Raw genomic sequence first — 17,238 nt, forward strand, 5'->3', positions numbered from 1 at the left:
GGGCGGCTTTCCCGGCTGCAGTGCGTGGCATGACCGTGCCCTGCAGCCTGGAGCTTTCTGCTAACACTGCCACTCTCGGGTGAGGATGTGCGTGAAACCCGAAGGATCCTTCCGCATCCATGCATGCATGCAGTCTTGGCCCTTTGCCTGGGCCGTGTGTACACAGCCAGAGTGGGCCAGACACACTCATGCTAAATCCCAACTGTGAAGGGCCAGCTTCATTTCCTTCTAACCAATGACCAAGGGGGAGTGAAATTATATCCCTTGAATTACCGCTCATTTTACAACCGAGACTCAGCCAATTACATTAGAAGCTAGTCAAAGTTAGCTCGTCGGATTTCATAACAGCTGTATGAAATAGGACACGTGCACTATCAAATATCAGCTGAAATATAGAGAGAGTCCCCCGAATAGAAGAAACAGGAGACGTTTCGCACAGGGCAGAACACTAGTGACTTCTGACTGGCTCCCTCTTGTGGCCAGGAGCTGCCACTGACCCGTCATCACCTTGCTTCAAACCAGCGCCGTGAGCATTTGGCCAGGCCGCTAGTTCTTTTGCAGTTAGTGTAGAGCTTTCCCCTTCAGCCACAAAGCTAAGAGCCGGTTTGAGGGGCAGTCCCATGAAAGCAAGTCCTGCTGGCCACCAGTCCAGGGCCCTCTACTTCCGGCCTTCCCTCGCTGTCCTGGGAACAATGACATCACCCTAATGGTGCATGCACACCCACCTAAGTTACCCAAACAGCAGTGGGGACATGAGTCAACTTCTGAGTTATATTTTTAGCTTGCAGTAGGGGGAAAATTTGTTTTGAGGCTTAATGTTAATTTTGGAATAAAAACTCACTCTCTGTGCCACCAGAAAAGCTTTCAGCAAATAAATGATCTGATGCATCTCTGCAAGAAATGCAGTTACTTCTCACAGTGAGCCACCCAGCAGCCTGCCTGCCTCGATGCTGAAGACTTGAATGTCCTGGGTCCCCCCGCCACCCACCCATGTCCTTCCTGACTTTATTTTGATGTAAAGAGCCAGGAGAATTTGTGGAAATTTTTGGCATGACTCAGATGTCCCTAGAAAATTCCAAATGAGACCCTGTTCCTGGAAGAGAAGCTTCAAGGTTAATTCTACATCTAGCAGAAGAAACCCATTTTTTTTTTTTTTTTGAGATTAAGAGAAGGAGGTGTGAAAAACTTGAAAAGTACTCCTAAATTCATAGAAAGCAATATGATGCTTCTAGATCTATATTGCTATACACAGATAAGACCCCTCCAACCCCCCACCCAACAATCATCCTCGGAATATGGCACATTCTGGCCATGCTGGCCACTTGATTGATTTGGTCTGTTGCTGATCACTGTGTATGGAGCAAGGTTTTGTGTTGAAGGCCTTTGGTACTAGACTGACACTGAATGAAGCTCCCAGGAGCCAGTGTCAGTGATGGCATTGATGGCATTTTGTGACTTGCAAAGCACTGTGCAGTTGTGAGTCTCTCTAATAATCATTATTCCTCTCAGAAGTGCATGACCTGTCATCTTAGAGCTTCCTGCCACAGGTTGTGTTGGGGCTCCCTTTTCTCTTCTTCAGAAGTTCAGAGAGCTAGCAAAATCCATCATGAGACACTGCCATGTGCCAAAGGGACTGAAAGATTCTCCTTGATAAACAGATGGAGATTTAGTTCCAAGATAATATCTAGCTGGTGCATGGGACCACTCAGACTTCACTCAGACCTGGGTTGGCTAGCGCTGTCCATTAGGTAATTTCCAAAGACTGAAAAGAATTAACATGGTTCTCCATCCTGGAGGGCTGAGCATATGAGCTTGAGAGCCAAGCAGACATAAAAACCATGTTGAAGGCACAGCCTTATGTTTGTGGAATTGGCTGCTAAGGAGACTTGTGTTATTAAGGCAATTACTCAAACCACAAGGGCCATGGTTCCTGGAAAACATCGATAAGTCTAGGTCATGTGCACAGATCCAGAAGGAAGCAAACGTGTCTTATCATGCTGGGGAGATTCCTGGCCATGTACGGTATGAGAGGGTGAGAAGCCATTGGAGTGTCTGTTTGGAAGGAGCCAAGCTGGCTCCTTGTGTCGCCATCTGACTCTCTGCTTAGGTGTGCTTTCTCTATGTTCCCTGGTTCTCTAGGTCAGGGTTCTAGCTCAGCGATGGAGATGTCCTAGGCTAGAGTCAATGACAAGGTCACAGATCTTGGCTCCACTCTCATAAGCTGTTTGGACCTTGAGCAAACTAGTAAATGTCCCTGACCCTCTGTTAAATGGAGAGAATATTACTACTCATCTTAGAAAGCAGTTGTGAGAATAAGATGATGCATGCCTCACACATAAAACTCAATAAGTGGTATCTGTTCTCAATGGCATTCTTATTATTCCTTCTCAATTAGAGGGGGTTGATGGATCAGCCCAATTCTCTTGTTGGTGGATGAACATTTAGAGAGGCAGTTTAATGTAGCAAAAGCAAGAGTAGGATGAGAGCAGGTAGAACCCTGGGTGTACACTGCCCATCAGCTGTGACTAGGCTGAGTGAGACCACCCACAGCCTCTATGTCAAGGAAAATGGGAGGTGAGATTCTCCGATTGTTCAGGGCTGTTCGGGACCACCCATCACAGTGAGGGTCTTTAAACCAGGAAGGCAGGGGAAGGAGCCAGAAGGTGAGCTGAGAGGTCACCCATGGGGTCCTCAAACCCTAGCGGCACATTCCTGGGGATCATGGACCTTTTTCCAAGATCAGTTCCCATCTCAGTCAGATTCCAGCTGATGTTTCCAATAATCAAAATGTGTACAGTGTTTCAAAAGGAGCCATCCATTCCCGAACAGTATCTGGTATCTGGTTCTGACTCCCTTCTGTGTGGGGGCTGCCCTCTGCAACCTGAGCCCAGCATGGGGAAAGACACAGTGGACAGGCAATGGTGGAGCTCACAGCCCAGGCAACTTTCTACTCTTAGACGTAGAAGGAGTGGATTAGAGGATCCCCCAGTTCCCTCCAAACTCCAGTATTCCTTGAGTCAATGAGAGCAGGCCAGGAGCTGAGAGGGAAAGAGTTGGGGGAAGGATAATTAAAAATCAATCCATTTTTCCCTTTTGTAAAATCGCCTGAAGCTGTGCAAATCTAAAAAGCTTCCAAATGGGGTTATGTTTGGCAGAGAACATGCAGTCCGCCATGTTTTGTTGTTTGCTGTTTTTTAGGTTTTTTTGTTTGTTTGTTTGCTTGTTTGTTTTGCAGAGACAGGATCTCACTGTCACCCAGGCTGGATTGCAGTGGTGCTATCATAGCTCACTGCAACCTCAGCCTTCTGGGCTCAAGTGATCCTTTCACCTCAACCTCCTGAGTAGCTGGTAGTACAGGGGCATGCCACCACACCCAGCTAATTTTTTGTATATTTTGTAGAGACAGAATCTCACCATGTTGCCCAGGCTGGTCTCGAACTCATGGGCCCAAGCAATCTGCCTGCCTCAGCCTCCCAAAGCACTGAGATTACAGGTGTGAACCACTGCTCCAGGCCTTGCCACCTTTTAGCAAGACTAAGCAGGAGGAGCCCTAGTCTGAACGGTGATTAGACCTCACCTAGGGCACCACCAACCCTCCTCTCTCCTCTTTAAGGCTTAAGGGTTTCCCTTGCCTTCCCATTCAGCCCCACAGGGAGCAGGGAGCAGAACTGTCATGGAGATGAGTGGTGTGTCCGTGACTCATGCCTGGGTGCATGGGACTCAGACCTGGAGCTCTGGCAGCCGGGCAGGTTATGACAGTGGGTCACCACGCTGGGTGAGGACATGAAGACACTAAGCAGCAACCCCCGGCCTGTGTTCCTTCCTTACCTCCACCTAACTGTTCCCTAGACAAAGCAGACAAAGCAGAGGTGGTGGTTCTTACCCATCTCGGTCTTGGGCCACCGTGACCCATTAGGCTTTGTTTTAGGATTGTTCCGTGGGGAACACTGAGGGCCGGGGGGACAGGAAAGTGTAAGGAAAGAGAGGCATGGGGAGGTCAGGGAAGCTCTGATGTCATGATTCCAAACCCACCCTCAGCACCTATCCAGGGGCCCCGGTAGGGAGAAGACGTACATGGAGCACATGGAACCACAGGGCGGACTTGACTGGCCTTGCTAGAGAGTTTGTTTTAGTGCAGGAAATGGGCAAGAAAATATTTTCACATGAAAACCGAGAAACTCAGATGTGTCAGGGTGTCAAATGTAACATATGCACATACTTTTTAAAAGATAGAACTGGAAACTTAACAGGAATTCCAGGCATCAGGAAGGAATCTTGAGCTCTGCTCCCAAAGGCACAGGGCATGTTCCAACCCTGCTGCGCTCCACAGTGTATTGAGAGTGAGGTAGGAGCCCCAGTTCACATCCCAGCACATGGGGCCGGTCGTTGCAGGGCTGCTGATGTCTGGAGAGTGGAAGGTCCACAGCCAGGGCTGTCAACACTGTGCCTTGTGGGTGGGACCCCCAGGAGCAGGCTGGAGGAGGAGATCAGAGTCCCCTGCCCGTCTGTCAGAATGAACCGATAGAGTGGCACCAGCTCCTCTGATGTTGATCCCCTCAACAGACCAGAAGGTCAACGGCCAACCATGCTCTCATTTCCTACCCCCTTGTCCTTCCCCCAGCTTAGCCACACAGTGCAGCCCAGGCAGAAGCTTTTAGCTGTTTATTATTTAATCAATAGAGAAGAGAGGGAGAGGTTGGAAATCTGCCCTGCAAGTCTTCAGAAAAAATCACCCCTCACTGTCCTTCATTTCCTCCAACTTCAGCCGTAAGCCTGGAAAGGCTCAATAAAAAGTAGCTCCAGGCCAGATGCGGTGGCTCATGTCTGTAATCCCAGCACTTTGGAAAGCCAAGGTGTGTGGATCACCTGAGGTCAGGAGTCCGAGACCAGCCTGGTCAACATGGTGAAACCCCATCTCTACTAAAAATATAAAATTTAGCCAGGTGTGGTGGCAGGCGCCTGGAGTCCCAGCTACTCTGGAGGCTGAGGCAGGAAAATCACTTGAACCCTGGAGGCAGAGGTTGCAGTGAGCCGAGATAGTGCCACTGCACTCCAGCCTGGGCGACAGAGCAAGAATCTGTCTCAAAACAAAACAAAACAAAACAAAACAAACAAACAAAGGGTATCCCCAGAGGGGAGATGCACCAAGCTTCTGGAATTGGGCCATTTTCTTCTCTCCATTCCTTTCTCGTGTCTTTTCACTGGGAGTCCTCTGATGCCTGCCCGCGTTGGCATGTTGCTGGCAGCACCCTTGCATTACATGTGTTCTCTGGAGCAGAAACCAATCCTTCCCCGCCTGCTTTCTCACTTTTCCCTTTTTTATTTTCCTGTGGGGAAAAATTCCCTTATGGTCTTGCTATCTCTGTTTCTTTCTCTTAATGAACACTTTTACACAGTACATGTAGCATTTGAATATGAAATGTAGGCATATATCTGATGCAAAATGGTGTGGCGGACTGCAAGTGAATTCCCATACCAGAAAGAACACGCAGACAGATTGGGCCAGGGAGTTCTCTCGTACACGATAACCACCTGCTCTCAATACCTCTGTGTTAAGGGTGGATACAGCATTATATAGAAATATAGCGTATGAGGTATATGCTAAGAGAAGTACGTAACTCAGACATACTGCGTGAGATTAAGCCACATTATGTTTCACTAACCTAAACATCTTATGTTTTAACTACTAAGGCAACCTCAGTTTGAATCTAACAGTAAGTTGGCAGTACTTCCTCTGTGAATCATGCGTTCCTGTATATATATGTAATTATCAACTTTGCAGTCAGGCAGACCTGAAATCTGACTCTGCTCTTCCACATACCAGCTGTGTGGGTTTGGCAAACTTTGTGAGCCTAGTTTTCATGTCTACAAAATGAGGTGAATGACAATATCCACTGTGGTATAAAATGAGAACATACATAGAAACATATACGCTATGATCACTCAGTTAACCTTAGCTATTTGATATTGTTTTAGACAGCTGAAGTTGATTTTGAATGATTCATAAGAGGGATAAAATTCTCAGTAAATCCAGAAGTGGAAACTTCTCCTGCACACATTTGTTCTACTGACTGCAACCCCCTCTCCACCTCCCACCTGGTGACATTTCTGCAACTTCATGGCTACCTCAGATCAGTCCTTGTATTGATTCTCTGTGCTGGTGCATTTTCCCCTTTGAGGAATATTGCCCCAGATGGTTTATCTCCTATTTACTCTGGCAATTTCACTTTGCACAAGAGTAACGTGTACATCTCCATGAGGCCTCTGTCCCATCTGAGAAGTCAGTATCAGGACAGCAACAGGATTGAGGGGAGCCTACGGCCACAGAGGAAAGGAACTGCACCTTCAAGGTTAGGACATTGTTTGTAGCCTTGATTGGCAGGTGACATTCTGTCAGACCCCACTCCTGGGGTAGAAAATGGGGACAAGATCTTCTGTCCTCATAGTGGCTTCCCTGTTGAGATAGGAAATACATAAAAGCAAGGTCACAGGAGGTACTTTCAGAAGGCTGGGAAAGAACTCAGGTCATCTCCGGGGGCTGCCCAGGGATTATCTGCCAGGCCTTGTCATGACCATTTAATAACCTGCCACTGCAACGATGACCACCTCCTTCCCAGGTCCCTAAGAATCACAGTGACTGGCCACCACCATGCCACCCATTCCTTGCTGCCAGCAGTTTCCGTTCTTTGGCCAAGCCAAGCTTTGCTAAGTGCCCTAAGCAGCAACAATAATTTAGACAAGAGTCAACCTTTGCCTGTTGCTCCCCAAGGAGGAACAAAAAGGAGACAGCACTTTCCCCTCACGTGGCCGAACCCCATACGCGTTTCCGGCTCTTTGGCGCTTGTGTGGCCCCTCCGACTCCGTCCGGACTTCCCTGACCAGCATTTTCTTCCGTCCGTCCAGATTGTGGCCGCCATCCTCGCCATCGCTGGCATTGTGATGATGACCTACGCTGATGGCTTCCACAGCCACTCCGTCATCGGCATCGCACTGGTGGTGGCCTCAGCATCCATGTCTGCCCTCTACAAGGTATGCACGGGGGGTGAACTCTCTCAGCTGGCTGGGCTCTCCTCAGCCAGCACAGCCGGCTTTAGATGGCCGGTCCTTCACTTTTCAAGAGCTTCTGATGATACCTGTGCTCAGGACAGGCAGCTCTAGATAGCTGGAGTCAACTGTGCAACAGGCAGACAGAGACTTCAGTCAAGGGCAAGGGGGAGGTGTGCCACTGCTCTTGGCTTTGGCTCTCTGGGCCTTTCTATCTGTAGCCACATCGTTGCAGCATCTGAGATAAAATGAGTGGTGCCCATCCGCACAGGCACAATCAGATTCCTGACGTCATTGATGGCAGCCGACAAGCTCAGTGCTTGCTCAGATCATTTGCCACCCTATGGGGTGGGAAGACTTGAATATCTGGTGCAGCTTTGTCATGTAAATCTTTGCCCACACAGTTTTTGCAGCCGCCACTGCTCGCTATGAATCCATATGCATTTCCATTACTGCCTTGAAGGCTAAATAAATAAAAGTACAACAGCTGTAATATGGGGATAATAAAGTATTTTGATGAAATGTTGGGAACCATGGGAAAGCACTTGCCAACTTCAGGTCTAGAGGAAACAAATTTTTATTCCCGCACTCAGGTCCCTTTCTCTGTTCATCTCCTACTTTATCAAGTCTCCTGGCTGCTCTCCCTGCTCCCTTCCCTTCTCCTCCTCTCTCCTTCTCCTAAGATCCATAGCAGAGAATGCAAATATTTTCAGGACTCCAAGTTGGAGAACTGACCTAGAAGATTCAACGAGAAATGAGATTTTAGTTTTGACACTTATCAGCCCTTTGTGGATCCAGACAATAGGACCGATACAATTTAAGTACTGTAGAGAGTCATAAGAAAAGACATTCTTTCCCCCAGCTCTGTGAGTACCATGTGTTCCGGTTTTGGGCAAGTGAAATAACTCAGCCTTATCCTTCATCACCTCCCTGCCCTCACCTCCCACAGAGGAAGACACACATGTCATTTTCTTTCTCTGAACACCTCTCACTGAGGAGATGTGATAATCGAGCACCACTCTGAGAGTCTAGCAACCATCCAAATGCAGAAGATATTAGAAGGCTACATACATTCTGCTAGACTCAAATCGCTGTGGCCTAATGAGGAGCAAAAAACAGGGAGAAACACAATCCACAATGAACACAATATTCTGATTCAGATTCCCATCTCCAACTCCTCTACCACCTGCAACTTGTCCATGGTGCCTCCTAGGTGAGAGGCTGAAAGCCATTTACTTCCCCGTCCATACTTCTGCACGTTTTTTAGGAAATACATGAATGAGTTGGGAAATGGCTGAACAAAGAGAAAGCAGGAAAAGTAAGAGAGACAACGATGCAGAGACTCAAATTAGACCACAGCTCACTCGGCACAGGAGCTGCCCTGGGGCCACCTGCATCTCTCAGTTCAGCTCCTGGCCACTCCCATCACATTCACCCTCTCCTCCTGGCCTTCCAAACCCCTGAAATGATGTGCAAAAAAGAACAGGTGCAAGAAAATAAAAGTTTGGTGCATTCCACTAAAACCCATGCCATTTCTGGAATGGATATGGTGGGATGGAGCAGATATGAGCAAAATCCCTCCACCCTTGACTTACAGAAAATATCTCTGCAGCCAGAGCACTCTTTCTTGGGAGCAATGGTGTTCAACCTGCTTATACAGGGTCAAGGATCCCTTCTAGGGGTCTCTGAGAGGATGTGTAATCATGGCAGATGTTTTTGAGTGATGTAGTGTCAGGAACACAACACAGACAAATCAAACCTAGTATGAAAACCCATGACTCCCAAAGATGCTTTCTGTATAACCAAAGAGCAACTCTTCTCTGCCATGTCACTGGGATTTGAATATGTGTACAAATGAACACAGGTCAAACCCCATGGAATTCGCCTGGAATCTGATTTCCATCCTGCAGTGCAACCCCAGCGTTGTGGAGGGAACTCTGCTTCACTTACATTATGTTGGGGTCTGAGGTGAGCCTTCACCCCGTCCTCCTCTGCTTTCTCCTACAGGTTTTGTTCAAGCTCCTCCTGGGCAGTGCTAAGTTTGGAGAAGCCGCCTTATTTTTGTCCATCTTGGGTGTGTTTAACATCCTCTTCATCACCTGCATTCCTATTATCCTCTACTTTACCAAAGTGGAATACTGGAGCTCTTTTGATGACATTCCATGGGGAAATCTTTGTGGATTTTCAGTTCTCTTATTGAGTAAGTGGTGACCAGCTGTCCAGAAGTCCCAGAAAGCAATCACCAGCAGAGGACCCTTAGGAAACATGTTCCCTGAAGGCAGAAAACAGTGCTCATTGCTATTCTTTCGTTCTCACCAGTTTTTAAGATATTTCTGTTTCACAAAGTAGTTTTTGAAATGATGACATTGGATTTGAATTCCAGAACCAGTATCAATGTAGTAGTCACAGTGGTCACTGCTGCTCTGAATAATGAACTAATAGTCCAGTGTGTTGCATGTTACCTACTAAGCATAGTACAGCAAGGAACTGGTAAATTAACACCTGCAGAGCTCTTAAAACATTGCCTGATAAGGGCCAGGCGCAGTGGCTCATGCCTGTAATCCCAGCACTTTGGGAGGCCGAGGCGGAAGGATCACAACATCAGGAGATCAAGACCATCCTGGCTAACATGGTGAAACCCCATCTCTACTAAAAATACAAAAAATTAGCTGGGTGTGGTGGCGGGTGCCTGTAGTCCCAGCTACTCGGGAGGCTGAGGCAGGAGAATGGCGTGAACCTGGGAGGCGGAGCTTGCGGTGAGCCGAGATCACGCCACTGCACTCCAGCCTGGGGGACACAGCAAGACTTCATCTCAAAAAAAAAAAAAAAAGTTGCCTGATAAGTGTCAATGTTCAATAAATACTATAGAATACCATAGATTATCATTATTATAATGTCATCATCATCATTGTCTCCATTACTTGATATAAGTCTAGAACTAGGCAAGAATGCAACCAAGGAGGTGACTTATCCAGTTTCCATCTAAAAACACAGCCAGGCACAATGGCTCATGCCTATAATCCCAGCACTTTGGGAGGCCAAGACGGGAGGATCACTTGAGCCCAGGAGTTCAAGACCAGCCTGGGAAACTTGATGAGACCTCATCTCCAATAAACATTTAAAAATTAGCCAGGTGCAGTGGTGTGCACCTGTAGTGCCAGCTACTTAAGAGGCTGAAGGGGGAGGACCACTTGAGCAGAGGGGTTGAGGCTGCAGTGAGCTGTGATTGCACCACAGTGCGCTGCACTCCAGCCTGGGTGATAGTGCAAGACTGTGCCTCAAAAAAAAAAAAAAAAAAAAAAAATTTCCCAGAGCTCCTGTTCATTGCCAGCAGCAGAGAAAAGCAAAACTGGTAAGATGGTCCCAGTCACCTTTGCAGTGGTTACCATTTCCAAACTTATTTCCCTTCTTCAAAACTCAGGGAACAGAGGGGCTGAGTACTCAGAATGTCTGCTCCTGGTCCCAAGTCCTGGAACCCCCAGAGGAACTCTGAGTTCACTGAATCAGAGCAAAGGGTCATTGTCACTCCTATGACTCCAGCCCCATCAGCGAAACCTGGGTCAGATAGGCCAGCAGGGAGGTAAAGTACAGAGCAGTTGTGAATAACACTCGTTATTTACATTCTTTATTTCAGCATTCAATATTGTATTAAATTTTGGAATTGCTGTTACATATCCCACTCTGATGTCTCTTGGAATCGTCCTCAGCGTACCTGTGAATGCAGGTAACTCTATGCGGCTTTCTATATCTGCACATAAGCACACACACTCCGTCACCTACTCACACACACATACACACATTCATACATACACATGCACACACATACACACATTCATACATACACGCTCACACATGCACACACATACACACATTCATACATACACACTCACACATGCACACACATACACACACACTCATGCATACACACACACTCATACACACACGTACTCTCACATACATACTTACATATATTCTTGCTGTGCCTCCTATAGAATGCGTGTTTAACCATCTGCCAAAAAAAAAAAAAAAAGCATTTAGGTGCAATGTTAATAGTAGTTATATATGCAATATTTTCTCCATAATGGGCTGATTTTCACATACCACTTCAAGATACAGTAAGTCTAAAACCATCTTGATCTAACTGGTATGGGGAGCAGAAATGAATCTCATCAGCATTATTAAAAAATATAGGCAATTATGTAGCAGAAAAAATGTAACTTTTGCAGGTAACTTTCTGGAGGAGAAAATTTGCTCAAAGCATGAGGTAGAAACACGCTGACAAGCTGAAGAAGCGTGAATGTGATTTTTCCTGACCTCCAGGAAGACAGGGAGGGAACGTCCTTTGCCCAGGAACTCGGGACCGCCCTTTGTTTTCCCCTGGGGACTCGTTGCCAAGGCACACAGTTGACAGCTCTTTCAGAAGCTTGTCTACACCTGCCCCTCACCACCTTCCTTTTCCTGGCTCACACAGATAGGAATTTTGGATTTTCTTCCCAGAACCTCCTGGCCTCACACCTGACCTCCCTAGGCATCCCTCTCTCAGCGAGAAAAGGGCTGTGAATCTGTTCTCCCCAGAACACTCACTCCTTTGTCCCTAGCACAGCTTCCTCCAAAGCCACCTCCCAAATCCTGCCACTTTCAGGCCATTAAAAGATCACCGCCACCCCCACCCCAAGGGAATGGCAAACCCTTATCCTGTTCAATGCGGTGGTGAATATGCCTGCAGGCACCCCAATTTCCCAAGCCTGTCCCCATGTTTCCCACCGCTCCCATTCCATAGGCCCTGGACCTCTCTGCCCCACCATGGCCCAGACTCCTCTGGAAGGACTGCCTCACAGCGGCGGCAGTGTACCAGGCCTGGGGGAGGCGTCAGGAGACAGGGCTCGGGCCCAGCACCACCACAGCCCACCTGGAGATCTGTGGTCCCAACTCATCTGCTCTCTGAGCCTTAGCTTGCCTCCCCTGCAAATGAGAAATCATACCTACCCTTGCTACTTTGGCTAATGTGACAACCAGATGAAATAATCAATGAGACAGCATTTCAAAATGCAGAAAACACCTGAGCTCCTAGACAGCTGGTAAAAAAGGAAAATGGTCCAGACACTGCAGGCTTCTGAAAAATCTCTTGTCACCATTCTCCCCCTACATTCTTTGCATCTTTAGTTTGTAGTCACACCGTGTTCCTGTCTCCAGAAGGCATGTTCCAGTTGTCTTGTATAGAAACTTACTTTGAGTGTACAATGTGACCAGGTGTTTGAGAGATTAATTAAAATAATTTTTCATTACTTACCTGGAACATAAAAGGTTTAATGATGAGTCCAAAAAAGAAATCCCAGGCCACTCTTGATTGGAAGAGGGAAGCCGGGAAACCTGCTGCGTATCTCACTTGTCAAAGCAGAGTCATTGCCCGGCTTTTGGGTTCTCCCTGACATCTGCTCACGGGACTGGCTGGTTGGTTCTTCTTATCTGCTGAATTAACAGAATGTTTAACCAATATTAAAAACTGAAATACGGACCAGGCATGGGAGCTCATGCCTGTAATCCTAGCACTTTGGGAGGCCAAGGTGGGATGCTTGCTTGAGCCCAGGAGTTCTACACCAGCCTGAGCAACATGACAAAACCCCATCTCTACAAAATAATAATAACAATAATAATAATAACAAAAATTAGCCAGGCATGGTGGCACCTATAGTCCCAGCTACTCAGGAAGCTGGATGGGAGGATCACTAGAGCCCAGAAGGTGGAGGTTGCAGTGAGGCCTGATCGCACCACTGCACTCCAGCTTGCATGACAGAGTGAGACACTGTCTCAAAAAAAAAAAAAAAAATACAGTTGACCCTTGAACAATGTAGAGAGATTGGGGGCACCAACCCCTGAATAGTTGAAAATCCACATACAACTGTCAGTTCCCCAAAAACTTAACTACTAATGGGGTACTGTTGACCAGAAGCCTTACTGATGAAAAACAGTTGATTCACATATATCGTGTGTGTTATTTGTATAATATATTGTACTCTTACAATAAAGCTGAAGAAAAGAAAATGTTATTAAGAAAATCGTAAGAAAGAGAAAATCTATTTGCTACCCATTAAGTGGAAGTGGGCCATCATAAAGGTCTTCATCTTCACGGTCATCTTCACACTGAGTAGGCTGAGGAGGAGAAGAAAGAGGAGGGGTTGGTCTTTCTGTCTTGGTGTGGCAGAGGTGGAAGAAAATCTACGTGTAAGTGGATCTGTACAGTTCAAAACCATGTTGTTCAAGGGTCAAATATGTGTATGTGTGTGTGTAATATCTATGTATCTATCTATCTATCTATCTATCTATCTATCTATCTATCTATCTATCTATCTATCTATCTCTCATCTCCTCAATTGCCCTTCATTCACTGTTTTTAATCACATAAATCAATGTTTGAACTACCAAGTCAGTTTTGGGAGGTGACATACAAATGCAAGGCCTCATACCAGAGAGGTTGCATAAAGTTAAGAGTGATTTACGAGAGGTAACCCCAGCCCACCTGGAACAAAATCATACTGAGGAGAATCCTATGGTCCAGGCAAGACCACAACACTGCCAGACAGAGGAGGATGCCCCTAGGCCCTGCCCGCTCTCCGGGGACATGCCCCCAGCCCTGCAGCTAGGTAACTTCCATGCTCTGTCTCCCACAGTGATTGATCACTACACCAGTCAGATCGTCTTCAATGGGGTCCGGGTCATCGCCATCATCATCATCGGCCTGGGTTTTCTCCTCCTGCTCCTGCCAGAGGAATGGGATGTGTGGTTGATCAAGCTGCTCACCCGCCTCAAAGTGAGGAAGAAGGAGGAGCCTGCAGAAGGCGCTGCTGACCTGAGCTCAGGACCTCAGAGCAAGAACAGAAGAGCCCGCCCTTCCTTCGCCCGCTAACACCACTCCTCTAGAACTCGGTGGTAATGACTGGGAGGTCTATTCCTGCCGGGAGGAACCTCAGTTGGGTAAGGTGTACATACCTGTACAGTTTTGGTCATCTGCGGTAAGTTCTATGGTATTTATTGGCATGTCCAATTTGCTTGCACTTTTCCACATCAGACCTTCCACTAAAGGGTACCAATTCAATACAAAAGAGAAAAGAAGAACCTCTCAGTGCTTTTCCAACGAATGTAAAGTGGGTTTAAAAGATCCCTGCATAGATCGTTTTGGATGGCTGACATTCTTGACAAGTCAGGGCAAGTGTTTAGAATCTTAGCAACTGAACATGACATTGTACACTGTGATTCTTTTTCAGCTATGGTAGGTCATATTTTGTTTTATACCAGAGCTGTACTCTTAATTTTAAGGAGTTTCAATGAACCAAAAGATACTGTCAATTTATTTGGATGGATGGATGGAGGGATGGAAGAAGGGAGGGAAGGATGTCTGGGATGTGAAGAGGCAAGGCAGAAATGGATGATGAACATCAAAAACTATCAGAGGACAGGTCTGTGCCAGGTACCAGGAAGGACAAGATAAGTCCAAGCCCCGGCTGGCCTGCTCTCATGTGTCTGTGTAAGATCGTGCAAGAGAAATCACAGTGCCTTCTACAGAATTTTCGTCTTTACCTATGTGAAGCGAGGTGACGTGATACGTCACTGGCGCCGTCTTATAATTTAGATGTAAAAATCTTTAGAAACAAATAAAACTCTCTATATATGTGTATGTCTGTGTACAAAAATGACAGAGCTGATGGCCAGTGTATACGGAGTGGCCCAAGGTGTACAATACCCATATAAGGTACCTTGTGCAGGAGGGGAATTGCTGGCTGCTTTTACTTCCTGACCAAGACTGAAAAATTATTTACTGAAATCTGTAAACCTTTTTATGAAACTTTTAAGCACCAGGCTGTTTACTTACACAATTTAGGTCTGCCAGAAAATTCTATCTGTGATAGATCTGTAAAGAGGGTCAGGGGTTAGAGTTTACTATTTTTGAAGTTTACATTGTTACATATGAAATGGAAACATTATTTTGAAACGTTGTCATAACCCAATGGTGCATTCTGTAACCATGGAGTCTTTTGTTTCCTGGGGGAAAGGGGCATTCATGACCTGAAGTTTTTAGCAAATTATTATTCTCAGTTTCCATTACCTGTTTGGCCAAACAGATTAATAAAATATTTGAAAAAGAAGCATCAGTGCTGTCTTGGTGGCCACTCTTTCCCACTGCACCAGTCCTGAAGCAGTCCTCCCCACATTCTGGCTTTTTCTCAACTGCACCTGCCCCTAAGAACTTTCAAGGTGGGTAAGCCAGCCCATCTGCCTCAAGGAAAGGAGACTGTAGTGTCGATAGAATTGACTTTTGCGCAAGTGAAACGCAGAAGCATCCCCAAAGCCTCACAGAAGCTCTAAGTCCTGGGGCAGCCTCTCCCTCCCCTCCTTCTCCCTGTTCCTCTCCCTCTCCCTCAAGGTACCTGCCCTCTGCTCAGCCCTGCCCGTGGCTTCCTTCTCACTTTTTCTTCTGAACAGGATCCGCAACTCAGTTTATACTGGTCTCTAGGTGCCGCCCAGAGCGGCAGCCCCAGTCCATAAATCTACCCAGTCTTCCAGCTCAGCCCCCACAGCCACCTGCCTGCCTCGGGCATCCTAACCTAATGCTGGCTTTTTGGATAATTTGACTGATCCACTTCAGTAACATTATGCAGCTGTTCCAAGCAGCTGCTATGCCGGGGGCTATGAGAGCCAGTGGGTCTCATTCTAGGGCAACAGAGGGCCAAGTACTCTAGGAAGGGGTGTGAGCCAAGGGGAAATGAGAGCCTTTTTAGTACACCTCATCCCATCACCCACACCTAGAGCGTCTACACTCCATGCACCACATGGACCACTTGACACATGGACGCTAAACCTGGAGAATCTTGTTATCCAGAGTAGAGAGCTCCCCTACCCAGTGTGTCCAATCAGGCCTGGGAATGGGCAGCTGGGGCAGCAGGATGCTGGGCTAGTCACCTCCACCACCCTGCTGAGGCTCCAAATCTCAGGGAGACAAACAGATATTTCCTTTGTAAGCCTGAGCATGAAAAAGTGGAAAAGCCCTGCCTTGAGGTAGGTTTGTCTTATTCTCCCGTTGGGCAAAAATGATCATGAAAACCCAAAGGAGTTGAGACCATGGACTCAAAGGGCTACGTGCACACCTACATTCGTGGCAACACTCTTCACAACAACCAAAAGGTGGAAGCGACCCACGTGCCCATTGACAGATGGATAAAGAAAGTGTGGCACAGCCATACAGTGGAATATTATTCCACTTTAAAACGAAAGAAAATCTGAGCCAGGTGTAGTGGTTCACACTCGTAATCCCAGCACTTTGGGAGGTGAAGGCAGGAGGGTCCCTTGAAGCCAAGAGTTCAAGACCAGCATGGGCAGCATAGTGAGGCCCTCTCTTTACAAAAATAAAAATTCAAAAATTAGCTGGGCATGGTGGTGCATCGCTGTACCCCTGGTTATTCGAGAGACTGAGGCAAGAGGATCCTTTGAGCCCAAGCGTTCGAGGCTGCAATGAGCTTGGATCACACCACTGCACTCCAGCCTGGGCAACAAAGCAAGACCCTGTCTCAAAAAAGAAGGAGGAGTAGGAGGAGGAAGAGGAGAAAGAGGAGGAGGAGGAGCAGGAGGAGGAGGAGGAGGAGGAGGAGGAGGAGGAAATTCTGACACACGCTACAATATGTTGAACCTTGAAGACATTATGCTGTGTGAAATAAGCCAGTTACGAAAGGACAAATACTGTCTGATTCCACTTATATGAGGTTCCTGGAGTAGTCAAACTCATAGAGACAGAAGTAGAATGCTGGTTGCCAGTGGCTGGGGAGAGGGTAAATGGAGAGTTATTGTTTAGTGGGCATATAGTTTCAGTTTGCAAAGATGAAAAAAACCTGGTAGCGATTGTTGAACAATGTGAACGTACTTAGTGCCACAGAACTGTACGCTTAAAAATAGTTTAAATGGTAAATTTTATGGCACATGCATTTTATCGAAATTTTTAAAGGGACTATGAAGTGTAACTTGTATGAAATAAAATGGTTAGAACGCTCTTGTGGTCCTTTGGATACATTCTAAACCTGAATTGGGGTGTGGGGAGGGATGAGTTCAGAGATTTCTTTCCAGAAAGAAAAGAGCCACAACCACAACACCTCCACTCCCCACCGCGCCAGAAGGTTTCCAGCACGGGGATGCGCTGCGGCAAACCTA

At 46.9% G+C, this 17,238-nt stretch overlaps 1 protein-coding gene across 2 annotated transcripts in view; it reads left to right on the forward strand.

The window, feature by feature from the left end:
- Positions 1 to 15,188, forward strand: part of SLC35F3 (solute carrier family 35 member F3) — a 404,617-nt gene extending 389,429 nt beyond the window's left edge. For both annotated transcript variants that reach the window (XM_010383549.2, XM_010383558.2), the window contains 4 exons: positions 6,904 to 7,029; positions 9,052 to 9,244; positions 10,679 to 10,768; positions 13,713 to 15,188. In XM_010383549.2, the coding sequence (XP_010381851.1) occupies positions 6,904 to 7,029; positions 9,052 to 9,244; positions 10,679 to 10,768; positions 13,713 to 13,948 (645 nt within the window). In that variant the 3' untranslated portion in view covers positions 13,949 to 15,188. The remainder of the gene's footprint in view (positions 1 to 6,903; positions 7,030 to 9,051; positions 9,245 to 10,678; positions 10,769 to 13,712) is intronic.
- Positions 15,189 to 17,238: the final 2,050 nt, after the last annotated feature.

This window comes from Rhinopithecus roxellana, chromosome 8, assembly GCF_007565055.1.
Source record: "Rhinopithecus roxellana isolate Shanxi Qingling chromosome 8, ASM756505v1, whole genome shotgun sequence".
In the NCBI taxonomy this organism is placed as follows: Eukaryota; Metazoa; Chordata; class Mammalia; order Primates; family Cercopithecidae; genus Rhinopithecus; species Rhinopithecus roxellana.